General features: G+C 40.5%; 1 protein-coding gene across 4 annotated transcripts in view; it reads left to right on the plus strand.

Moving 5' to 3' along the window:
• USP8 (ubiquitin specific peptidase 8) overlaps nucleotides 1–26994 on the plus strand; it is a 144577-nt gene that overhangs the window by 65877 nt on the left and 51706 nt on the right. For all 4 annotated transcript variants that reach the window (XM_070054175.1, XM_051822004.2, XM_070054174.1 and 1 more), the window contains 3 exons: nucleotides 11920–12088; nucleotides 15964–16108; nucleotides 19333–19418. In XM_070054175.1, coding sequence (XP_069910276.1) covers nucleotides 11985–12088; nucleotides 15964–16108; nucleotides 19333–19418 — 335 coding nt within the window. In that variant the 5' untranslated portion in view covers nucleotides 11920–11984. The remainder of the gene's footprint in view (nucleotides 1–11919; nucleotides 12089–15963; nucleotides 16109–19332; nucleotides 19419–26994) is intronic.

The following is a 26994-nucleotide window of genomic DNA, read 5'->3' on the forward strand; positions in this document are numbered from 1 at the left end:
TGAAGAGACGTGAAGTGGAAATTGCTTGTGTCTTAAAATCCTGGACTCAGAAATTGGTACAATGTTACTTCCAACCTGTTCTCTTGGTTAGAGCAGTGAAAGCCCTCCACCCTGCCCTCCACCCCGTCAGATGATAGACTTCTACAATTTGAAGAGAAAAATATCAAGAGTCACCATAATTTCTTTTTAAAGATTTATTTGTTTATTTGAAAGGTGGAGTTATAGAGGCAGGGAGAGGGGCCGGGGCTCACTCCCCAAATGGCTGCATCGGCTGGAGCTGAGCCGATCTGAAGCCAGGAGCTTCTATAGAGTTTCCCACGCAGGTGCAGGGGCCCAAGGATTTGGTCCATCTTCCATTGCCTTCTAGGCTATAGCAGAGAACTGGATCAGAAGTAGAGCAGCCGGGACTCGAACTGGTGCTCATATAGGATGCCTGCACTGCAGGCGGCAGCTTTACTACACAGTGCCAGTCCCCAGGTCACCAGAATTTTGATGGCAAAGTTGTGTTGGAATCATGTTTGGAGTATATAATAGATGCAGAATAAGATAACGCTTTATAGCTTCATAACCCATTACAATTTGTGGAGCATTGGTGTTGAGATTTAAGGAATTTGCTTAAAGTCATAGGATTAATTAATGGGAAATGAAATTAAGGCCACTAACACTTCCGTAATATTAAATTACTTAATTGTAAATGTGACATGTTATTTCAAATTTATTTGGAATTCCATTTTTATAACCGTACTGATTCAAGTATAATAATACGTACTGTGAATAAAGACAATGCCAAGATAACTAAGCTTGTTTTTTTTAGCCTTTTTTTGATATATCACAATTTAGTTTTTCACAGTACTAAACTCTGAATGATACCAATAATTATGTGTATCCACATCTTTCTAATATCATGAAATGAGGTCATTACACATTATAATACCAAATTCAGAACAAATTAATCCTAAGAAACAGAAGCATAGGAATCCTGGAGGTCTTATTTTGATGAATCAGTTACGGAATTTAAAAGTTAAAAAGACTTCTCATAATTTTGTAGGTTGGGGATTATATGAGTTAAGATGCTGATTTCAGCTAAAAACAAATTGTTATGTTTCTATTTAATTGCTTTTGGCAACATGTGTTTATATCTTCGCTTTATGTTTATGGCTCCCAGTCATAATTGCACAGCAGAATTCATCTAAGGAGTTTTTTTTTTTTTTTAAGATTTATTTTATTTATTTTAAAGACAGAGTTATAGAGGTAGAGACACAGGAGAGAGGTCTTCCGTCCGCTGGTTCACTCCCCAGATGGCCACAAACGGCTGGAGCTGCACCTATATGAAGCCAGGACCCAGGTGCTTCCTCCAGGTTTCCTGCATGGGTGAAGGGGCCCAAGGATTTGGGCCATCTTCTACTGCTTTCCCAGACCATAGCAGAGAGCTGGATCGGAAGATGAACAGCCGGGTCTTGAACCAGCATCTATATGGGATGCTGTCACTTCAGGCCAGATCTTTAACTCACTACACCACAACGCTGGCCCCTCAGCTAAGGAGTTTTTAAAAAAAGTCTGTTGGGAATGGGCATTTGGTGTAGAGGTTAAGATGCTGCTTGGGATGCCCACATCATGTGTTACGCGTGCCCACTTCATGTGTCAGAGTGCCTGACTTCAGTTCTGGCTCTGCTTCCAGTTTCAGCTTCCTGCTAATGTGCACTCTGGGAGGCTGCAGGTGACAATTCAAGTACTTGGGTCCCTTCCGCCCAGTTGGGAGACCCAGATTGAGTTCCCAGCTCCTGGCTGTGTGCTGGCCCAGATGTTGCAGGTATTCAGGAGTGAGCCAGTGGATGGATGAGCTCTGTCCCTGTCTCTGCCATTCAAATAGATAATACATAAAACAATAGCAACTACGGATAAACCCCATTCCCAGAGATTCTGTGTTAACAGTTTAAGAGTGGGGTCTGGGCATCAGTAGTTTAGAAAAGATTCTACAGCTCAGATTGAGAACCATGCCCGTTTTTGGTAGACAGTATTTTCTGGTTCCCTGCTCATTTATTTTGCATCTGTTAAAAAAAATTAATAATGAACGAAAGCAAACAAGAAATGAATTAAGGTTACAAATGTAGATAGCTACTCTGGAAAGTAATTTACTTTTGTTTGTTTTTAGGAATGGCCTGTTTGAAAGATAGGGTAATGGGGCGGGGGGGAGATTTCATGCTTTGCTTAACTCCCCAAATGCCTGCAATAGCTGAGCCTGGGCCAGTTCATATCCAGGAACCAGGAACTCCGTTTGGGACTCCCACATGGATGGCAGAAACCCACGTTCATGAGCTGAGCCATCATTGCTGCTTCCCAGGTGCAATAGCAGAGTTAAAATGGAACCAGGTGAGCCAGGATTGAACCAGCACTCTGATACCTTGTGTTGGAGCCCCAAGCTGCAGTAGCAGCTTAATCTGCGCCTCAAAGCCCACCCCAGAATGAGGCTTTGGCATAGTTTGCTGGTGTCTACATTATGGCACTAAACATAAAAGCATATTTCAGAAAGTTCATGGAAAAATTAGAGGGGAAGTTTATTTTGGTATAAAATACTGTGATATCCTTACATAGTTTTTTCATAATGTGCATTTCCATAAACTTTTTTTTTTTTTTTTTGGTCAGGCAGAGTGGACAGCTAGAGAGAGAGAGACAGAGAGAAAGGTCTTCCTTTGCCGTTGGTTCACCCTCCAATGGCCGCCGCGGCCGGTGCACTACGGCCGGCCAGCACATCACGCTGATCCGAAGCCAGGAGCCAGGTGTTTCTCCTGGTCTCCCATGCGGGTGCAGGGCCTAAGTACTTGGGCCATCCTCCACTGCACTCCTGGGCCATAGCAGAGAGCTGGCCTGGAAGAGGGGCAACCAGGACAGAATCCGGCGCCCTGACCAGGACTAGAACCTGGTGTGCCGGCATCGCAAGGTGGAAGATTAGCCTAGTGAGCCGCGGCGCCAGCCATTTCCATAAACTTTTAAAAGTACCCTCATTCTTTGCTTTGTATTGCCATTGTGTACTAATCTTTTGTCCCAAAAGGTAGATACTTTGTTAGGAGATGTAACCCTGTATCTGTCAGCACTGTACTTTGTAGGTAGGTAACCTAAATGTGTACCAAATTGAAACCAGCTCATACAGCCACTCTTAAGAACTAGGGCTAGTTGTTTTACCCAGTTTTCCTCTTCTAAGAACTTTGTAAGCATTCCTTTCAATTTTCTTTTTCCTTGGTTTCCATGATGTTGTATTTTCCTATTTTTTCTTTTTCTTCTTTTTTTAAGATTTATTTATTTATTTGAAAGTTAGAGTTACACAGAGAGAGGAGAGGCAGAGAGAGAGATCTTCCATCTGATGGTTCATTCCCCAAATGGCCACAAACGGCTGAAGCTGCGCTGATCCGAAGCCAGGAGCTTCTTCCGGTTCTCCTACGTGGGTGCAGGGGCCTAAGCACTTGGGCTGTCTTCTACTGCTTTCCCAGGCCATAGCAGAGAGCTCGATTGGAATAGGAGCAGCCAGGTCTTGAACTGGGATCCATCTGGGATGATGGTGCTTCAGGCCAGGGCATTATTAACCTGCTGCGCCACAGCACTGGGCCCCTCTTTTTTCTTAATTCTGATGATTCCTTTTGGACGTTCCCCATTTCTGAGCCCTTCAAGTAAACTTGTCAACTCTAGAGAAATAAGAAGTCATTTACTTGGTGATCTATTTTCCTGATTTTACTTTTAATAGTTGACACATAGATTTAATGTTTGGTCTCTCAGTAGACTGGCTTTGTATTTGCATATTTACATCTCTATCCACACAGTTTTCTGTAGGTGTTGTACATTTAGGATATACCCAGCATGTTCAAAATTGAATTGCCTACTTTCTTGAGAATCAGTAGTTCCTATTTGGGGGATAATTTTGCCCCCTAGGGGACATGTGGCAGTATTTTTAGTTGTCACAATTGGAGAATGGGTATTACTGATGCTAAATGGATAGAAGCCAGGGATGCTGCTAAACATCCTATATGTACGGAGCAGTTGTCAACAGAAGTTTTTCTGGTCCAGAATGTGAGTAGTGTGATTGAGAAGTGCTGCTGTAAAATGATAGTTTTTCAATGACAGTATTAATTTTTGGTTAGCAGCACTGTTCTTCACATTTCATAGGTTAGAGTGTATTTATGTGTGTGTATGACTCCCTCCTTACCTAATTTAATTATTATTAACAAACAGTTATTAAGTATTGACTATGTGAGGACTATTGAAGTGGGTGTCAGGGACACAGACATGTCAACATATTATTTCCTAATAATTTCTATAGTACTTTTATTTTTCTCACAATTTTCCTATATTAACTTCACATTTTGTTTCTTTGTACACAGTGTTTTCATCTTCTGAAATGCCCTCTCTGCTTGCCCTAAGCTTGGTTAAATCTTAGGCTTAGGACCAATTTCTGTCTGTCTTATGTCATCATAAGCAGTACATGCTTTTGAGGAATGAGGACCCTAAAATCTTGTCCTAATTGTATTTGAACCAAGTATTGTGCTAAAGTAACAATATAGATAGCAATCACTAAAGGGCTCAAATTAAGAAACGAACTTCTGTGGCTAATGTTGTGGCATAGCCAGTTGAGCCTCCATCAATGACCCTGGCAATCCATATGGGTGCTGGTTCAAGTCCTCGCTGCTCCAGGTCTAATCTAGCACACTGCTAATGCAGCTGGGAAGTTCTTGGGCCCCCACACCTATGTGGGAGACCTAGATGGAGTTCCAGGTTCCTCACTTTGGCCAGGTGCAGTCTTGGCTGTTGTGACTATTTGGGGAATGAAGTAGCGGATGAAAAATCTCTCTTATTCTCTCCCTGTAACTCTGCCTTTCAAATCAATAAAGAAATCTTAAAAAAAAAAAAAAAAAAAAAAAAAAAAAAAAGAACTTCCCAGACCTGGGATCATTGAGGATGAGAAATTGACTCTTGAAGGAAGAAAGGCCAACATAAAAAGAGAGTATACTATAGACTGGAAGAAGCTTTGTCTTTTCTAGCTGCATTGAATTTTCCCCTCCTTGTAACTTCCTAGTGACTGGAGTCATGTTTATATAAGTGTGGCAGTGTATTGCTGGCATATTACAGCTGGATTAAGACATTTGTGACCAGAAGCCCTATTATTTCTTATCTCCAAAGCAGGGAGATTCGAAGTAGCCAGTCTCTGAGCTGTTGAAGGTCCTTGTTACCTTCAGTTAGGAGATAATGTTGCTTGCTCCAGAATGTAAATCAGTACACTGCATTTTTGCATCAAGAAAGTCTTACTTCTATAAAAGGATCAGTGTACTTGATTGATTTATATTCTGTCACAAGCTTCTTATTTTATCACAGACAGGTAACAAACCATTCCCCAGGCAACACTGATCTTTGGACCACACTTGCAGTAGAATTGCTGTAGTGGGAGACATTCACACTTTTTTGTATTGTAAAAAAAATTTTACATTTTGACCCAGTGTTATATATATACATACACATTCATAGCTGAGACAAGTTTTACAAAATGTATATGACATACTCTGATATTTTCTATTATTTTATGTATTTCTCTAAAAACACTGATTGTGACTTAAATATTTTAAAGAAGCTGCTCTCCAGCATCTGGTGTATTGCTGGACCCTTAGTAGTTACTCAGGAAATAGCAGAAGTTTTAACAGTGACTAAGTCTTATGAGAATTCAGTCTTCTTAATACTTGGTTTGTTTTTAAACATTATTTCATCAATACTTAGATGTCTGTGGCATTTTACAGTGAATGTAGAGTGGATTATATGAGATTTGAGACAGCCAGAAAATATGGTAATAAGTACTGCTGCTACCTAAAGGGCAGAGATGGGTAGGAATGATGGGTGGCCAACAAAAGCAGTCTTAGCTTTTCTTGGCACCTTGGCAGTGTTTGGTGTGAAGCCCTGGTTGAGATATCAAGACCAGCTTGATTGGCTGCAAACTTCAGTTTTTGCTTTTTTACTTCTTAGTCTTTGCTCTGTGATTCAAGTCATCTAATCTTTTTCTCTTTGGGAGATTCAGAAAGATGTCAAAGAGTGAGGGTAGGGGATATTCTCCATTTTCTCATCCTTTTAACTCATTTTCAGCACTGTCTGGATTTTACTTTTGATCATAACTGTTTGATTAAAACTAGAGGTCTTTTTAAAATTTTAAAATTTGTTTATTTGAGAGTCAGAGAGTGCATATGGGGGTATTCCCATCTGCTGGTTCACTCTCCCAAATGCCCCCAATAGCTGGGACTGGAGCCAGGAGCTCAGAATGCAATCCAGGTTTTCCATGTGGTGGCAGAAACTCCATTTGAGCTATCACCATCTCCTGAGGTCTGCACTGATGGGAACCTTGAGTCAGAAGCTGGAGCCAGGAATTGAACCTAGGCACTCTGATGTGGGATGTGGAGTAAATGACCTCTCCTTAAAGCTGGAGTTCTTAGTGTTTGTCATGTTTACACTCTTAAAAAATATTTTTTCTTCTTATGAGAACTAATTTTTCTTTTGTATTCTTAGTTATTTTATTACAGTCTCTTTTGAAGTATAACAGTTTTAAAAGGTTATATTTTGGCTTAGATCTAAACATATAGATTCCATAAATAACTTCTTTAGTTATTGAATATTTTAACTATCAGTGAGTTTGTTGGTGTTTGTTTTGTTTATTTTGGTCACTTGCGAACAAAGAAGGAATGGTGAATTCAGTCAATCTGGCCTTCATTTTATGTAATCTCTGTTGAGATTTCTTCAATGGCAAAATGCAGCAGAATGTCTCACCAAAAATTTAGCACATTAAATTTCACATACATTCAGGTTGGATATATATCCTTTGCTTTCTCATTTCTAGGAGAAAATGCCCTTTATCTTCTCTTTGACTTTTGCAGAATGTGTGCGATTATAGAAACTAAACTAGTAATGAAAGCAATGCTAAAATATTATTTACCACTAGGCATTATTTGACAGTGTAACATATAATTGAGTTAATAAAAATAGAATTCATTGTTGTCCTTTGACATTATCAGAGAAAATTGTCACTTATTTGAACTGTTCTCAAAAATCAAATAAGAACATAAAAGTTATGTTTTTAAAAAGTATATTCTTTCTCCTTGTTACAACTTCGGTAACATCATGTTGTTCCTGTACTTTTCCTCCCTTTGTCGACTCAATTTGCCAAGTCTTGTCATTCTACCTTTGCAGTGTCTCTTGTATCTGCCTCCTCCATTCCATGTCTCTGTCCTAGATCTGACCTTCATCATCTTTCCCTAAGATCATTACATTAGATAACTATAGTGTTTTTCCTATCTCCGGTCTCTAAAGGTGATGCTTGCTAGATTGTATCACATAGCTGCTTTTTCAGAACCCAGCTGTAACTCTCTGCTACCTCTAGAGCAAACTAAATGCTTTAGTCTGACATTCAAGGCCTTCTGTTATCTCTTACAAGATTCTCTTTTCAAACTTCACTGCCTAGTAGATCCTTGTTCATTCTCTTTAGTGACTAATCCTCTTTTTTTTTTTTTTTTTCCTGACAGGCAGAGAGGACAGTGAGAGAGAGAGAGAGGTCTTCCTTTGCCGTTGGTTCACCCTCCAATGGCCGCCGCGGCCGGTGCGCTGCAGCCGGCGCACCGAGCTGATCTGATGGCCAGGAGCCAGGTGCTTTTCCTGGTCTCCCATGGGGTGCAGGGCCCAAGCACCTGGGCCATCCTCCACTGCACTCCCTGGCCACAGCAGAGAGCTGGCCTGGAAGAGGGGCAACCGGGACAGAATCCGGTGCCCCGACCAGGACTAGAACCCGGTGTGCTGGCGCCGCAAGGCGGAGGATTAGCCTACTAAGCCGCGGCGCATTAGTGACTAATCCTCAAGGCTTCTTTTACACATAGCCTACCTTTACAATTTAAGTTTCCTAGTGGTTTATATTGAAATTCAAAGAATGATAATGTTCTGCAGGTATGAGGAAATCCAAGGGATTCCTAGCCTTCTCTTTAACCATGGTCTCAGTTAGTTTGATGGTACATTTTTGTTCAATTAGCTACCTTACTAGAAGGACATAGTTAATGGCCGTTGATCCATGTGAGAGTGATGGTGTGGTTCAGAGACTCTTCCCTGTCACTACAGTTTTAGACACAGGACCCAGAATGGAGGATACAGTATAAAAAGTTGCATGTGAAAACATTGTTTCTAAATGCATAGATTTAAAACTGCAGACTAGTGTTTGACCAAGTATAGATAGAGAAAAGTGAAAATAATAAATGTGATTTTTTTTTTAAATTTTTTTTTTTTTGACAGGCAGAGTGGACAGTGAGAGAGAGAGAGAGACAGAGAGAAAGGTCTTCCTTTGCTGTTGGTTCACCCTCCAATGGCCGCCGCGGCCGGCGCGCTGCGGCCGGCGCACCGCGCTGATCCGATGGCAGGAGCCAGGTGCTTTTCCTGGTCTCCCATGGGGTGCAGGGCCCAAGCACCTGGGCCATCCTCCACTGCACTCCCGGGCCACAGCAGAGAGCTGGCCTGGAAGAGGGGCAGCCGGGACAGAATCCGGCGCCCCAACTGGGACTAGAACCTGGTGTGCCGGCGCCGCTAGGCGGAGGATTAGCCTAGTGAGCCGTGGCGCCGGCCTAATAAATGTGATTTTTAGAGAAAAAATGGTTTGGTAACTTAAGATAATGGCAGAGACATAGAAGTGATAAGTACCAAGAAATCAAAAAGTGTTAGTATTTAATATGAATTGTGACTAGAATCAATGCAAATTGGGGTGGTTTTGGAGTTTCACATAGGTGAACAAAGAAAGGCCTTTAACTTAGAGTTGTCCCTTACTCAACTTTTAGGATTAGGTGTTCATTTTCTGCTCATCTAATAATAGTGAACTGATAGAATGAAGAAGAGCATGGAAAGAAATGATAGAAAACATTTTAAAGTTGTAATTAAATTTTATCAATGTATTTTTCTATTCAAATTGTACTTTTTACAACTGAAAGTCTTATTTATGTTTAATTGGGCTCCTGAGGTTTTTATTTGGTCACACAGTCTTGCCAAATATTCACACCAAAAGTTGTGTGTACCCCTGATTTATCCTATCTACAGGAATCCCTATATTTGTACACACATAGGCACAGCTGGTACATACCTAGCCATTCTGCCTCTTGTGTTGAATTTCTTTACTACCTGCTCCATTTTCCTGATCAGAGTTTGTCAGAGCATGAAAGAAATGAGTCTCATGAAATGTTATATATCTTTTCATTGTAACCAAAAATTCAATGGTGTATTCTGCCACAAACAGAAATGTATCATTTGTTCCCAGCTGTCTATATAGCATGGTCAAGGCCACCCTCTCTCCTAATGTCTATGTGTCTGTTTGTCTTTCTTTTAATATATATGTTTAAAAGGCATAACAAAAGAGAAGGAGAGACAGAGATAATTGACTGCTGGTTTACTCATTAAAGATGAGTAAATATAGCTTCAACAGCCAAGTTTGGGCCAAGCCAAAGTCAGAGCCAGGAACTCCTTCCTGGTCTCCCACATGGGTGGCAGGGCCCACGTACTTGGCCCATCTTCTGCTGCTTTCCCAGGCACATTAGCAAGAAGCTGGTTCAGAAGTGGACTGAAACGTCAATGATTACTACAGTATGGGTTATGGGTGTTGAAAGTAACAGCTTAAGCCACTGTAGCACAATGCTGGCCCCAACTTTTAAAACAGATACCTCTTCTTTCTTCACATTATGATCATTGCATAAATCCCATACTCTGTAATATTAAATCTCTGGCTTCAAGAAAAAACAGTATATATGTGTATGTATATAATGTCTACATTTGAAATGAATGCGTAATGTTTTTTAAAAATTATAAAAAGAAAAAAAAACTCTGATTCCAAGGAGAGTGTTTGATGTAGTGGTTAAGACATCTCTTGGGATGTTTACATCAGATATTGGAGTGCCTGGGTTTGAATCCTGGCTCTGCTTTCAATTCCAACTTCCTGCTAATGCATACTCTGGGAGACAGTGGTAATGACTTAAGGGGTTGAGTCCCTGCCACTTACATGGATTGAATTCTGGACTTTTGACTTTGGCCTGACCCAGCCCTGGCTGTTGCAGGCGCTTGGGGAGTGAACCAGTGATGGAAGACCTCTGGTTCTTTCTCTCATTCTTTGTCTTTTTTATTTTCAAAAAAAAAAAAAAAAAAAAAAGACTTACATATTTATTTCTTTAAAAAGCAGAAAAACAGAAAAAAGATCTTTCCTCTGCTGATTCACTCCCCTAAAAGGCCACAATAGCCAGGGCTGACCAGGCTGAAGCCAGGAACCTGGAGCCCGGAACTGCATCCAGATCTATGTGAGTGGCAGGGGCCAATCTACTTGGGTCATCATTCACTGCCTTCCCAGGCACGTTAGTCGGAAGCTGCATCAGAAGGAGAGGAGTTAGGACTTGAACTGGCACTCCAGTATGGGGTGGCAGTGTTGCAGGTGGCAGCTTAACCTGCTCTACCACAACACCAATCCCCTCTCTACCTTTTAAATATGAAAAAAAAATTGATTGGTTCCCCAGATGCCCACAACAGCCAGGGCTGTGCCAGGTTGAGGCCAGAAGATGGGAATTCATTCTGGTTCTCTGCATGAGTCTGCATTGGTCTCAGGGATTCAAGGACTTGTGCTGTCACCAGCTGCCTCCCAACGTGCATGCGTTAGCAGGAGATAGACTCAGAAGCTTCTTCCAGGTCTCCCATGTGGGTGCAGGGGCCCAAGCACTCAGGCCCTCCTCCGCTGCCTTCCCAGGCCATAACAGAGACCTGGATTGGAAGAGGAACATCTGGGCCATGAACCCCCACTGTTATGGGATACCAGCAGTACAGGTGGAGGCTTAGCCCACTACACCACAGCCCTGGTCCTGCCAAGTGGTGTCTTTAACTGCTCCATCAAATGACCACCCCCATGACTTATATATATGTTAATGCTGTCTTAGCAGCAGAAGAATGTTAAAGCTCTTATTCTTACTGTTCATTCTTTCGATATATAGGAGCCCTAATATTTAAAACCAAATGATACAATTTATTTATTTAATGAAAATTTGAGGGTCCGGTGCCGTGGCGCACTAGGTTGATCCTCCGCCTGCGGCGCCGACATTGCATATGGGCACTGGTTGTAGTTCCAGTTGCTCCTCTTCCAGTCCAGCTCTCTTCTGTGGCCTGGGAAGGCGGTGGAGGATGGCCCAAGTGCTTGGGCCCTGTACCCGCATGGGAGACCAGGAGGAGGCACCGACTCCTGGCTTTGCATCTGCGCGGCTCCGGCTGTTGCAGCTACTTGGGGAGTGAACCAACAGAGGGAAGACCTTTCTTTCTGTTTCTCTCACTGTCTATAACTTTGCCTGTCAAATAAATAAAAATCTTTAAAAAAAAAAAAGAAAATTAAAAAAAAATACTGTTCATTTACACTCAGTATCTTGAACGTTCAACATAGGTATTCAAGATTATTTAAAATTAACCCTGTTAGCAAGGAAAGCAGTTTAGGACTTTTTAATTATTATTTTCATTTTCTTTTAAAGATTTGTTTATTATTTGAAAGGCAGGGGTTAGGAAGAGAGAGTGGGAGAGATCTTCCATCCACTGATTTAATCCCCAAATGACTACAACAGCTAGGCTGAAGCCAGGAACTCCATCCAGGTCTCCCATGAGGATATAGCAGGGCCCCATGCATTTCAGCCATCATCTGCTGCCTTCCCAGGTGCATTAGCAGGAAACTAGATCAGAAGCAAAGCAGGCTGGATGTAAACCAGCACTCCAGTATGGGACACTGGTCACACAAACAGCAGCTTAACCCACTCTGCCACAATACCTGTCCCAAGTTTTGTCTTTGTAACTGTGTAACTTGTTTTATTGTTGATGATGAAAATAAGTGAAATTTTGTTGTTTTTTTTTTTATTTCAGAGAAAAGATACATTTACTGAAGCATAGCATTCATTGTGAAAATAGGAAAGTAAAAATTATTCATCATGCCTGCTGTGGCTTCAGTTCCTAAAGAACTCTACCTCAGTTCTTCACTTAAAGACCTCAATAAGAAGACAGAAGTTAAACCAGAGAAAATAAGCACTAAGAGGTATTTATCCTTTGCTAGTTTGATTGAATTCTACATTAATTTTCAGCTCATTTCCTTATTACTCAAGTTAAATGAATAGTTTATTTGAAAATTGACACCACCGCATGAATAAGGTAGACCTTCTTACAGAAATTAACTGTCTTACCAGAATATATGTATTTTTGCTAATATGCGTATTGTCTGCTCTCTGTATAGTATTCCAGATCATAAGAGGCAAAGAATATGAGTTCTACGGAAATTCTGCCAGAATTCATTGTTTTTTCACAAAAGTATAAAAATAATCTTAGAGATCACTTTCATTTTTGTGTATTACACATAAGATATGATGCTAGCATACTCTTTAAGAGGAGACAGATGCATTTTTTTGTTCAGTTGTCAACAAAGTATTCATTAATATTTGCCACTTTCATAGACTTTTTTTTTTTTTTTTTTTTTTTTTTTTTTAATTTGAAATCAGAGAAAAGGAAAGGCAGAGAGAGAGGGAGAGAGAGAGGTTTTGCATCCACTGGTTAACTCCCCAGTTGGCTGCAACGGCTGGAGCTGAGCTGATTTGAAGCCAGAAGCCAGGAGCTTCCTTCGGGCCTCCCATATGGGTGTAGGGGCCCAAGGATTTGGGCTGTGTTCTGCTTTTCCAAGACGTAGCAGAGAGCTGGATCAGAACTGGAGCAGCCGGGACTCGAACCAGCACCCATATGGGATGCTGGCACTGCAGGCAGCAGCTTTACCCACTATGCCACAGTGCCGGCCCTGAATTTCATAGATTTTTTAACCTGATGATTTGTTTTGTGCATTTTGATTTTTGAAGGCATATATGTATGTGTGTGTGTGTGTGTGTGTGTGTATGTATATATAGATAGATAGATTTATTTATTTGAAAGTCAGAGTTACACAGAGAGAAGGAGAGACAGAGAGAGAAAGGTCTTCCATCCGCAGGTTCACTGCCCAGATGGCCACAACGGCCGGAGCTGTGCCTATATGAAGCCAGGAGCTTCTTCCAGGTCTCCCACACACGTGCAGGGGCCCAAGGACTTGGACCATCTTGTACTGCTTACCCAGGCCATAGCAGAAAGCTGGATGGGAAGTGGAGTAGCCGGGGCTCGAACTGGCTCCCATATGGGATGCTGGCACTGCAGGCGGCTTTACCCACTACACCACAGCGCCGGCCCTGGCATGCATATATTTTTAATCTTTTATACATTTTCATTTTATTTGAAAGGTAGAGAGACAGAGTGGGGAGGAAAAGAGTCAGAGAGAGAGATCTTCATTCCATTGATTTGTTCCCCAGATGCCCACAACAGCCAGGGCTGTGCCAGGATGAGGCCAGAAGATGGGAATTCATTCTGGTTCTCTGCATGAGTCTGCATTGGTCTCAGGGATCCAAGGACTTATGCTGTCACCAGCTGCCTTCCAGCGTGCATGCGTTAGCAGGAGATAGACTCAGAAGCAGACCTGGGAGTTGAACTCACTCTCCAACATGGGGTGTAGGCATCCTAAGTGTCATCTTACCCACGCACCAAACCCCTCCTTCCCCGCCCCACCTGCCACAGAAGGCATATATTCTATCTTCCTGCTGAAGTGGCAGCTAGAGATGATACCTTCCTGATAGAGATTACAAAACCCATCCTGAGATAAAGTCTAATGGTGATGGACATACACTTTTGGAAAAGCAGAGACTAGTGGGCCGGCGCCATGGTGTAGTAGGTTAATTCTTTGTCTCTGGTGGTAGTATCCCATATGGGCACTGGTTCGAGTCTCAGCTGCTTCAATTCCAATTTAGCTCCCTGCTAATGGCCTGGGAAAGCAGTGGAAGATGGCCCAAGTGCTTGGACCCCTCCACCCATATGAGAGACCAAGAAGCAGCTCCTGGCTTTGAATCAGCCCAGCTCCAGCTGTTACGGCCATTTCGGGGAGTGAACCAGTGGATGGATGACCCCTCTCTCTCTTTCTCACTGTCTATAAATCTGCCTCTCAAATAAATAAACCTTTTAAAAAAGAGAATATAATTTTGCTAAAAATGGGATATCATTAAAATAACCTGCTAGTTTTATTTCTGATAAAGACAAGAGACAGTATGAGAACTTTTCCTCTGAATTTATTTTGCTAACCAAGGGGAATATTTAGAGATAAGTAAGTAGCCATATTTAATAATAGAGTTGGAAATAAGAATTTTAGAAAGAAAGGTAGTCCTACAAAAATGGCCTAAATGAAAGTTCTCTGTGAGTGAGATCCCAGTGGAAAGAATGGGCCCTCAAAGAAGGAGGTAGCTTTCTCTGAAGGGAGGAGAGAACTTCCACTTTGAATATGGCCTTGTCTAAATAAGGTCAGAGTTTGTGGACTCAAGAGGCTTCCATAGCCTTGGCAGCTCATGACAAGAGCCTCTAGTGATTATTGACGTCATAAATAAGAGTGTCAATTGTTAAATTAACAGCAGAAGTCACTGTGCACTTCCCATGTAGGATGTCAGTCCTTAATGTGTTGTACTATATAAATTAACGGTAAAACTAGTGTTTAAACAGTACTTTTTTTTTTTTTTTTTTTTTTTTTTTTGACAGGCAGAGTGGACAGTGAGAGAGAGACAGAGATAAAGATCTTCCTTTTTGCCGTTGGTTCACCCTCCAATGGCTGCCGCGGCCGGCGCACCGCGCTGATCCGATGGCAGGAGCCAGGTACTTCTCCTGGTCTCCCATGGGGTGCAGGGCCCAAGGACTTGGGCCATCCTCCACTGCACTCCCTGGCCACAGCAGAGAGCTGGCCTGGAAGAGGGGTAACCGGGACAGAAACTGGCGCCCCGACTGGGACTAGAACCCAGTGTGCCGGCGCCGCAAGGCAGAGGATTAGCCTAGTGAGCCGCGGCGCCGGCTTAAACAATACTTTATACTTCGTGTTTCTGTGTGGGTGCAATCTGTTTAAATCTTTACTTAGTATATACTATATTGATCTTCTGTATATAAAGATAATTAAAAATGAATCTTAATTTAGAATGGGATGGGAGAGGGAGTAGGAGATGGGATGGTTTGCGAATGGGAGGGTGGTTATGGGGGAAAAACTGCTATAATCCAAAAGTTGTACTTTCGAAATTTATATTTATTAAATGAAAATTTTCTTAAAAAAAAGGAAAGGTAGTTCTAGCTAGCCATATTCCCCAGACTTGAGGGAAGCAGATTTTAGAGGTCAGCAGAAAAGTAGATGTTCCACGACTGGAGATAAATAGGAGGTTCTGAAAAAAATTATATGTATGATCTCAAATGAACCAATGAAGAGGAATCTAAAGAAAACTGTGATTGCATAGAGATATTTTAATTAGTAATTTTCTAAAGAAAGTATGCACAAGGTTCAAGGAAAACACATCACAGATGACAAGAGAGAGGTAGAAACTTTAAAGGAAGTCACAAAGAAAAATCCTATAACGAACTGATATTTCTAAACACGACTAAAGACAAAATGGGATTTTACAAAAATTAAGAGATCTTTTTTGAGGGGCAGGAATAGTTAAGAGGGGAATTGGCCTACTTCTTGGGTTGTAATGTCTGTTGGGTGACAGAGAAAATAACCAGAATTCCTGTTGAATGATTTTCACATATGAAACAATAAGAAAAGAAAAGCTTTGGGGAAGCTTAAAGACAGGAAAGTCTTTAAAGTGAGATCTAAAGTCATTCCTTTCTAGCAGTGTCTGTTTATCTCTAAAACTACCTTCATCCCAGAGGAAGTGATATGTGTAAATTGGTTGAGTCCAAATTTATGTCTAATTTTGTATTCTAAAGCAGTATAACCTAAATCATAAAATTCACTTTGTTAATTATCTGTGGACTTTATTAATACATGATGTATATTTTTTCCAGCTGTCAAGTATTTTCATTTTTTCTCTAATTTTTAAGTTACGTACACAGTGCCCAGAAGATCTTCAAGGCAGCAGAAGAATGCAGGTTAGATCGTGACGAGGAAAGGGCTTATGTACTATATATGAAATTTGTGACTGTTTATAATCTCATCAAAAAAAGACCTGATTTCAAACAGCAGCAGGTACTTCTTATTTTGTGCTTTTATTTGTTATTTTTGCATAATGGAATTACTAACTTCCTCTAAAAGATGATACCAGTACAATTTAGATCACATTATACAGCATCAAGTTCAAACTTTTATATAGATAGAAAAACCAAACTAAAGATAGTTTCATTATTTGCAAGTGTGTGTGTGTACTTGTACACACACTGTTAAGTTCTCTGGGATTAGAGCGACATACAGACTCATAATTTGCATTCTGTTGTAGTAGTCACTGCTAGAACAAATGGAAAGATTGAGCTTACATAAGCATTCAGTAAGCCAACTTTTTTATTGTATTTCTAAAATGGAAGGGCTAGTTACTTGTGTTTTTATGTGACAGCTTTCTATACTTGATTGATATTATAGCCTTATTAAAGGTTTGTTTATAAAATTAATATTAATCGCTTTCAAGATATATTTATTTTGTTGTTGTTGTTGTTATTGTTCTTGTATCTAATCCTTTAAACAGATGCTGTTCCTTGCTGAAGCCATGGGAAAGGAGGGAGGGCAAGGATGGTAAATGATTAGAGAAAACTGATGACTAGGATGAGTGTTGGTAGAGAAAATGATTGCATTTCTCTTGTACCAGAAACAGGCAGAAGAAGGATGTGGAGGCTGCATTAGGAACAGGGAAGAATGTTGTGTTGGTTATTTCACCTTTACTTAGAAATAGTATTACTATTGGACATTCATAACTAACCCCTGTCTATAGATTTCTTACATGATAGAGAAGCCATTCTTGAAATATTATGAGTTTCCTTTGTTCTCTGATGGTAGAATGGTCTTGTTTCATTTAAATTGACTTCAGAAATAATGAAACTTTCTCTTACTTTTAATTAACACCCACCCTCCTCCACTAGTCTGACTGATAGTTTGTTTTGTTTGTTAAAGGATGACTTGAACATTTTGCTTAATGGTGGTAAATCATCACTGTTGTTTCTTCTCAGCAGCAAAATTATACTACTGATAACTACTGGGGTTTAGATCCAGCTTTGGGAAGAGAGAGAGAGAGAGATTGATTGATTGATTTAGCATATGGAGGCTCACCCATTCATGTGTCCACAAATGACTGGATTAGTCCTGCCCTGGGAGAAACATCATTTAACATTCTTTGGCATAATTATTTGCAGATAAGAGACAGTCTTGTCTTGTCTAAATTCAAACAAATTTTTACATGTTCTTAGAAATCTGTTCAAGTAGAACTGTTTAAAAGAAAGTATATACTAAGATCAGCATTTTTAAAATATTGGAAATTTGGATAACCAGTTTTTTTGTTTTTTGTTTTTTGTTTTTTTTTTTGTCTTTTGGTTTTTTTGACAGGCAGAGTGGACAGTGAGAGAGAGAGACAGAGATAAAGGTCTTCCTTTGCCGTTGGTTCACCCTCCAATGGCCGCCGCGGCCAGCGCACCGCGCTGATCCGATGGCAGGAGCCAGGTACTTCTCCTGGTCTCCCATGGGGTGCAGGGCCCAAGGACTTGGGCCATCCTCCACTGCACTCCCTGGCCACAGCAGAGAGCTGGCCTGGAAGAGGGGCAACCGGGACAGAATCCAGCACCCTGACCGGGACTAGAATCCGGTGTGCTGGCGCTGCAAGGCGGAGGATTAGCCTAGTGAGCCGCGCGCTGGCCGCAGTTTTTTTGTTTTTAAGATATATTTATGTATTTGAAAGGCAGAGTTACAGAGAGGCAGAGGCAGAGAGAGGTCTTCCATCTGTTGGTTCACTTCTCAAATGGCTGCAACAGCTAGAGCTGGACCAATCCGAAGTCAAGAGCAAGGAACTTCTTCCAGGTCTCCCACGCTGGTGCAGGGGCCCAAGCACTTGGCCATCTTCCACTGCTTTCCCAGGCCATAACAGAGAGCTGGATTGGAAGTGGAGCAGCTGGGACTTTAACCCATGCCCATTTGGGATGCCAGCACTGCAGAGGGTGGCTTAGCCTGCTTAGCCACAGCACCAGCCTCATAACCAGTTGTTTTGATGTTTGTTTTGTCTGTTGTGGCAGGTTTTGTCTGTGTTTTTAATGTATTTGCTTACTTTCTGTTTTATTTTTAGAAGTTAGGAGTCTTTTAGTTTATTTAGGTTGAGAATATTTCTATAGCTTAGTTTCCTGTTTGAGAAGGTTGGGAATAAATTTTTAATGAAGAGATTTTTAGATTTCTACAGAGTATCTGTTAGGTGTCCAAAAGGAATATTTAGTGAAAGTGGCCAAAGTTGAGGTGAGGAAGCCTCTGCAAAGGCTCAGGTAACCCAGGCTGTTCTTCATATGCTGCAGCAGTTCAGTTCCTCGTTTCCAGCAAAAGGATGATTTCAGTTTGCTCTGTCCAGGATATCTCATCTGCACTTTGTTAGAACTGTTTTTGTTTTGTTTTGTTTTTGTTTGCTTGTTTTGTTTGGTTCAGTCTCTGTTCTTCAGATATTTAATGTATTGAATTTACAAACAAGATATTTTCTGATTTTTACTTTTTTAAGATTTATTATTTGGAAGGCAGACTGACAGAGACAAGGAGAGATAGACTTTCCATGTGCTATTTCACTCCCCAAATGACAGTAAATCATTGAGCTGATTTTACTAACTACTGTCAGATCAAATCAACCTTGATTTGAAAATTTCTGAATATAGTAGTGTTTTTTTGATCATTATGCGTGTTTTGTGCCAAACCTTTGTTTTTAAGATTGGTTTTCTATTTGGTTTCTAGTTATTCAAGGTTTCCTGAAGTTTAAAACTTGCTTTAAGGGTTAAAAGTGTTTCGTCCGTAGCCAATGGCAGGAAAAATAGTTTATATCACGTAAACAAACTAACAAACAGAAAAACCCATGTTTATCTATACAGAATTTGCTTTACTGCTTCTGAGTCTAGAGGAAGAAAAACTAGGTACATATTTGGAAAAAATATATTTTGTTCTTGAAAGCTTTGTTCTTTTTGATGCTTATTCATAAATAGTAAGAATGGTATTCCCATTTCTTCTTAGTATCTTATAAATAAGTAAAATAGGCTATCTAGTGGATTTTCTTTTAGCATACTAATAGTATGAAGAGATACTTTTGTAACATTTGCATTCCTTGTAGATTCATGTAGATGACGAGTTTAAAAAAATACTTAAACCATGTTTTTCATCTGAACTTGCCAGGACTTAATGTTTTTGGTATTAGTGCTATGTGCAATGCCCAGTACTAACAGAGCCGGATGATTTTCCTATAATTTTAGGACTACTTTCATTCAATACTTGGACCTGCAAACATCAAGAAAGCTATTGAAGAAGCCGAAAGACTCTCTGAAAGCCTTAAACTAAGGTACATATATTATGATGAAATTTTTAAAGGAATGTAAATTTAGAAGACAAAACTAACACTTAGAATTTTCCCACTTAAATCTTAATGACGCATAATATCTCAGTTCCTGAAATTAGTCTTATATATATTAACTGAGACACAAAAATTAAAATTAATATTGTATCATTTATTTTATCTCATGTGTTGTCATTGTTTTCTATTAAAATTTTTTAAATGTTTGGAATAGTAGATTGTTAAGGAAAGCATTGGTAGAATAGAAGAGAACTTAGGTTAAAATTTTTTTTTTTTTTTGGTAATTTACAATATTTCTAACAGTATTCCTCAGAAAAATTTATTTTTTCGTATGCCCCATGTTGTATTGTGCTACTGGATACTGGTCTTGTGGGAATGAATTATTTACTGTTACTTTTGATTTGTATGGAGTTGGAGAAGTTACTTTAAAAAAAAAGTATTTCTGATACTTGCTGTGAGTAGCTTACAAGACTTATAAAATAATTACAAATTAAAAGCGGTGTATTTGAATATTTACTGATTAGTCATTCTTTTTTTTTTAACTTTTATTTAATGAATATAAATTTCCAAAGTACAGAATATGGATTACAATGGCTTCCCCCCCATAACGTCCCTCCAACCCGCAACCCTCCCCTTATCCACTCCCTCTCCCCTTCCATTCACATCAAGATTCATTTTTGATTCTCTTTATATACAGAAGATCAGTTTAGCATACATTAAGTAAAGATTTCAACAGTTTGCTCCCACACAGAAACATAAAGTGAAAAATACTGTTTGAGTACTAGTTATAGCATTAAATCTCAATGTACAGCACACTAAGGACAAAGATCCTACATGAGGAGTAAGTGCACAGTGACTCCTGTTGTTGACTTAACAAATTGATACTCTTGTTTATGGCTTCAGTAATCGCCCTAGGCTCTTGTCATGAGCTGCCAAGGCTATGGAAGCCCCCTGAGTGCACTGACTCTGATCATATTTAGACAAGGCCATGGTCAAAGTGGAAGTTCTCTCCTCCCTTCAGAGAAAGGTACCTCCTTCTTTGATGACCCATTCTTTCCACTGGGATCTCACTCGTGGAGATCTTTCATTTAGGTTTTTTTTTTCCCCCAGAGTGTCTTGGCTTTCCATGCCTGAAATACTCTCATGGGCATTTCAGCCGGATCTGCATGCCTTAAGGGCTGATTATGAGGCCAGAGTGCTGTTAGGACATTTGCCATTCTATGGGTCTGCTATGTATCTCACTTCCCATGTTGGATCATTCTCTCCCTTTTTGATTCTATCAGCTAGTATTTGCAGACACTATTCTTGTTTATGTGATTCCTTTGGTTCTTAGTCCTATCATTATGATCAATTGTGAACAGAAATTGATCACTGGGACTAGTGAGATGGCATTGGTACATGCCACCTCGATGGGTGATTAGTCATTCTTTAAATTTACATTGTGATCATGTAGATCTTGGTAGATAAATTTTCTGCCCATACTTACAGCATGAAAATTATTAATGGGTAAGTCCAAAAACATTCCTAGTAATATGGTACAGGAGGAGAAAACAGTAGAATTGGTTTCAGGTGCTACAAGGTGCCACAGTTTAATTAGTGGAAAAGAGCAAACCAGAGACTTAAAATGCAAATAACAGGCAGAAGAGAACAACCATAAGATTTAATCAGGTTGACATTTGTGCACTAGTTTGAACTTTTTTTTTTTTACCTGAGTGTTACATATGCCACTTGTCTTTAAAAAAAAAATATATATATATATATATATTTGACAGAGTTAGACAGTGAGAGAGAGAGAGAAAGATCTTCCTTTTTCCGTTGGTTCACCCCCCAAGTGGCTGCCACAGCTGGCGCACTGCGCCAATCCGAAGCCAGGAGCCAGGTGCTTCCTCTTGGTCTCCCATGTGGGTGCAGGGCCCAAGGACCTGGGCCATCCTCCACTGCATTCCTGGGCCACAGCAGAGAGCAGTTGGGACAGAACCAGTGCCCCAACCGGGACTAGAACCCGGGGTGCCGGCACTGCAGGCAAAGGATTAGCCTAGTGAGCTGCGGCGCCGGCCAAAAATATTCTTTTTAAAACAAATAAAGTTTGAAATATTTTTGAAGGCCAAAGATAAGAAAAATCTAAGTTGAGGTGGTAGAATTATAGATGGTACTTCTGTTTTAAAACATTTACTACTGATGTTTTACTGTGTTTGCAATAAAAGAGGAAAAGCTTGTGGTAAATTAAACACATAATGATTCACATATAATTTATCCAGGAGGATGAATGTTTTTATAACTCCTCTTAAAGTTTATTTTAGAGGCTGAGAGAAAGAGCTCCAGTTCACCGATCCAGTCCCCACAATCCCCAAATGCTCACAACAGCTAACACTAGGAGCCAGAAACTCAATCTAGGTCTCTCATGTGGGTGGCAGAAATCCAATTACTTAGTCATCACCACGTCTCCCATGGTCTGCATTAAGAGGAAGCTAGAATTAAGAGTGGGAGTAGGACTCAAACTCAAGAGCTTCCATGTGGAATGCAGGGGTCTCAACCTATATCTTAACTGGCAGCCTAACATCTGCCTCTACAACTATTTTTAATCCCCATAACTGTAAACTGGTCACAGGGCACAAGGAACCTTGATTATAGGATTTCTGAATACTTGGAGTACATTAGAGCTTGACTTTGAAATGTATTTTATTACATGTGCTTCTTTTAGACAAATTGCAGTGTTCATATAAAGACAGTTGTTTTTTTTTTTTTGCTGTCTGTAGCATCAGAATATTCACATAATTACAATGACATTACAATGACAGATCCTTCTCCTTTTTTTTTTTTTTTTTTAAAGATTAATTTATTTGGAAGTCAGAGTTACACAGAGAAGGAAAGGCAGAGAGAGAGGCCTTCCACCCACCAGTTCACTCCCCAACTGGCTGCAATAGCCGGAGCTGCACCAGTCCGAAGCCAGGAGCTTCTTCTTGGTCTCCCACGTGGGTGCAGGGGCCCAAGGACCTGGGCCATCCTCCACTGCTTTTCTAGGCCACAGCAGAGAGTTGGATTGGAAGTGCAGCAGCCAGGACCCATATGGGATGCCAGCACTGCAGGCAGCAGCCCTACCCACTACGCCATAGTGCCGGCCCCAACAGATTCTTCTTGAAGCAAACATACTTTTCTGTAATGACAATGCTTTTTGTTTCACAAAAACAATTCTTGGAGTAGGTATTGTAGCACAGCGGGTTCAGCTGGTTTTTGGGATGCCTACATGCTATATCCTACATGCCTGATTCAGGTCCTGGCTGTTCCGTATTTCCATTTCAGCTTTCTCCTAATGTGCCTGGAAGGAGCAGATGATGGCCCAAGTACTTGGATTTCTGCCACTCACATGGGAGACCCAAATGGAGTCTCTCTGGACTTCAGCCTAGCCCTAGCTGTTGTGGGCATTTGGGTGATTTACCCAGCAGATGGAAGATCTTTGTGTGTGTGTCTCTCTCTTTCTGTCTCTCTCTCTCTGTGTCACTCTGCCTTTCAAATATATAAACAAATCTTGTACAAAAAAAAAAAAAAAAAAAGGACTCTCAACTTATAGAGTCAGTGAGAAAATGATTGTTTTGTTACTTACTTTCATGGCCCATCTTTAAATTTAATGAGATTCCTGTTTCTGAATGACTTCTGGGATCCTTTCTAATCACAAACTTTTAGAATGTACCTTGAATTTTTCATTTGGTGTAGATTACTTTGCAACCTGATGGGGAGAACCTTTTTACCCTATATGACTTGCCCCATATGTTTTGTTTCTTAACTGTTGACTTTTAGAGCAGTTCTGTATTTAACATATCTTCACATGTGTCCTAATATCGAATAAGTCAATCACAGAGTTGTTTTCTTCCTTTAAGTCTGTGAAATCTGTTCCTGGTTAGGATTTCTCTCTGTCAGGATGGCAGTCTGAGAAAGGGCATTGGAAATATGATCTCTACAATCTGTGATTTTAAGGTGATAGTCTTGAACATCTTGAGGTAAATTTTCTGCTACACACTGTAGTCATCTGGCATCACAGTTTGTGTAGGATGCTCCACTCCAAGAGCAGACATAGTTTCAGATTCCCAAAAAACACTTTGGCAAAAATGCCTGATACGTGGCTAGGAAAGAGACTTCACCATCACCTGCCATTAGGGCCTGCCTTTCAAATATGCATTCACTTGCCCATTTCTTTCACATTCATGTTAGGATTCTCGTGGATTCAATTTTGACTAAGTCTAGAGACATCAGAATCCTACAGAAAGAGATTAGATGGGCCATAAAGGAAACAGAAGCCAGAAATCAGTGTCAGATGGAGAGCCTGCCTTCACCTGACTTCAGGTTACCAACTAGTGGAGCAGTATCAGCTCTGTTTCAAGGGGTTTGCAGAGACCGTAGAAGTGGAACAAAAGGCATGATACAAAGGGTAAGGTGTGGTTATAAGAAAAAAAAAAAAAAAAAACAGGAAAAAGAATCTTGAAGATTCATTTCTGCCCTCAAATTGGATTCAGGTTGACTGTGCTTGCTTCTTAGGGCAGACAGTTCACATACTGTTGCAGTGTAGATACTACCAGAGAAGAGATAGAGCAGTGGGCAAGTGTGTGGAGCCAGGCTCCTCCCTGGGTTTGAGCCCCAGTTTTTTCACTTACTAATTATGTGATCTGGCAAGTTACTTAGCTTCCTTCTGCCTCAGTTTCCTCATCTATAAGTGGGATATGAGTAAAACCTACCTCACAGGGTTTTTGAATACATTAAGCAAATTAACACAATGTATAAATACTTATATTGGTGCCTGGCATGTAGTAAATAAAAGTGTCATTATTTCTGTTATTAACAATGTAAGCATTCTTTTTAATTTTTTTTAAGATTATGTATTTGAAAAGCAGCGTTACACAGAGAGAGGGAAAGAGAGAGATCTTCCGTCTATTGGGTCCCCAAATGGCTGCAATGGTGAGGGCTGGGCCAGATGGAAGCCAGGAGCTTCTTCCGAGTCTTTCATGTGAATGCAGGGGTCCAAGAACATGGGCCATCTTCCGCTGCTTTCCCAGGTGCATTAGCAGAGAGCTGGATTGGAAGTGGAGCAGCTGGAACTCAAACTTGTGCCCATATAGGATGCTGGCATTGCTGGCTGCGGTTTTATTACCCATTAAACTATAATGCCACCCCTGAGCATTCTTGTTGTATGAAACCTTTTTTTCTCTGCTTGAAATGCATAGCAACAAAGAAAAACTGTCTTTCTGACACTAATGATTTGTGTTGAAAGTGCTAAGTAAAAGAATTGTATAAATTTTTTGTTTAAAGTCTAATTTTTGTTTTATAATGGAGAAATAGGTACTGGCAAATGAGATAACCTGAAAAACTTGCAGTTGGTATTTCTGTTGGTGTAACAAGATGGTGCTTACGGCTTTTAAAATTTTTATTTATTACTTTTATTTGTTTAAAAGGCTAAACAAGGGAAATTGACAGATCTTCCATTTGCTAGTTAATTCTTCAAATGCCCTCAATGGCTAGGCCAAAGCTAGGAGCCTGGAACTCAATCTGGGTCTCCTACATGGGTGACAGGGTCCCAAATTTTTGAACTATTACTGTTTTTTCCCAGGGTGTTCATTAGTAGGAAGCTGGAATTGGAAGCGGATCCAGAACTCAAACCAGGCCCTATAATAAGGGAACACCTGTTCCAACCAGTATCTTAACCACTATACCAGATGACCATCCATTGCTTGCTATTCTGTCACCAAGTTTTCACACAGTGCAATAGAGACAAGGAAAATGAATACACCCATAAATATGGTCCTATTAGTGATTTCCAAATCCATTTTTCACTGGATATTGCCTGGGGTTATATAATATGGTGAAACATCTGGTTTTATAAAATCTTATATAAAATTATCCCTAACTTTTTTTTTTTAAGGTTTTATTTATTTGAAAAGCAGAGCAGAGAGACAGATAGAAAGGTCTTCCATCTTCTGGTTCACTCCCCAAATGGCCACAATGGTAGAGCTGAGTCAATAGAAAGCCAGGAGCCAGGAGCTTCTTCTGGGTCTTCCACATTGGTGCAAGGGCCCGAGCACTTGGGTTGTCTTCCACTGCTTTGCAGGCCATAGCAGAGAGCTGAATCGGAAGAGGAACAGCCAGGACTTGAACCAACACCTATATAAGATGCCAGTGCTACAGGTGGAAGCTTCACCTGCTATGCCACAATGCTGACCCCATCCCTAACTTTTATATCCATTTTATTTTAGCATGGTGATTTTTATAAAAATAAGAGTTGTACTGTTCCCCTGCTTAAAGGCTTATAATTTATATTGAAATATTTTCTAATTTCCCTTATGATTTCTTCTTTGACCTATGTGTGGTTTAGAAGTTGTTTAATTTCCAGATATGTGGGATTTTCCTAAGTGTCTGATTTATGATTTAATTTCATCATGGCCAAAGATATTCAGTCCTTTTAAATATGTGAATTCTTGGGGCTGGCACTGTGGCGCAGCAGGTTAATGCCTGACCTGAAGCATCAGCATCCCATATGGGCGCCGTTTTGAGACCCAGCTGCTCCACTTCCAATCCAGCTCTCTGCTGTGACCTGGGAAAGCAGTAGAAGATGGCCCAAGTCCTTGGGCCCTTGCACCCACGTGGGAAACCCAGAAGCTCCTGTCTTCGGATCGACACAGCACCAGTTGTTGTGGCCAGTTGGGGAGTGAACCATCGGATGGAAGACTTTCTTTCTGCCTCTCCTCTGTGTAATTCTTTCAAATAAATAAATAAATCTTTAAAAAAATAAATATGTGAATTCTTGTTTTATGGCTTGGTATGGCTTGTGGTCTATCTTGGTGAATGTACTGTGTACACTTGGAAGTATAGTTATTGAGCCAGGTGTTCTCTACATATTAGATCCGTGGTTGATGGTGCTGTATAGATCTTTGCTGACTTTGCTAATTTTTATTGAGTTGTAACAGTTACTGAGAGAAGAGTGTTGAAATCTGTAGCTGTCTTTGTTTCTTTAATTCTTCAGCTTTTGCTTCATATTTTAAAAGCCTGACTTGAGGCATGGCTGTTATGGACTGTTAATGAATTGACATCTTTATTCTTATTGTCTCTCTTTACCTCTGGAAATATTCTGTATCATGAAGTCTGAAGGCCACTCCAGTCTTATGCTTATTCTTATTTTGTTTTCATCCTTTTCCTTTTACTTCCGTCTGTCTATAGCCAAAGTACATTGCACTTAGCATATAACGGGGCCTTACTTTTTCGTCCATTCTGATATATTTTTTTAAGATTTATTTATTTATTTGAAAGGCGGAATTACAGAGAGTCAGAGGCGGGGCGGGGGGGATCTTCCATCACTGGTTCACTACCCAGTTGGCCACAGCAGCCAGAGCTGCACCAGTCCGAAGCCAGTAGCCAGGAACTTCTTCCAGGTCTCCCACGTGGGTGCAGGGGCCCAAGGACTTGGGCCATCTTCCACTGCTTTTCCAGGCCATAGCAGAGAGCTGGATCAGAAATAGAGCAGCCAGGACTAGAACTGGTGCTCATATGGGATGCCAACACTGCAGGTGGCGGCTTTACCTGC

This window comes from Oryctolagus cuniculus, chromosome 12 (assembly GCF_964237555.1).
Source record: "Oryctolagus cuniculus chromosome 12, mOryCun1.1, whole genome shotgun sequence".
In the NCBI taxonomy this organism is placed as follows: Eukaryota; Metazoa; Chordata; class Mammalia; order Lagomorpha; family Leporidae; genus Oryctolagus; species Oryctolagus cuniculus.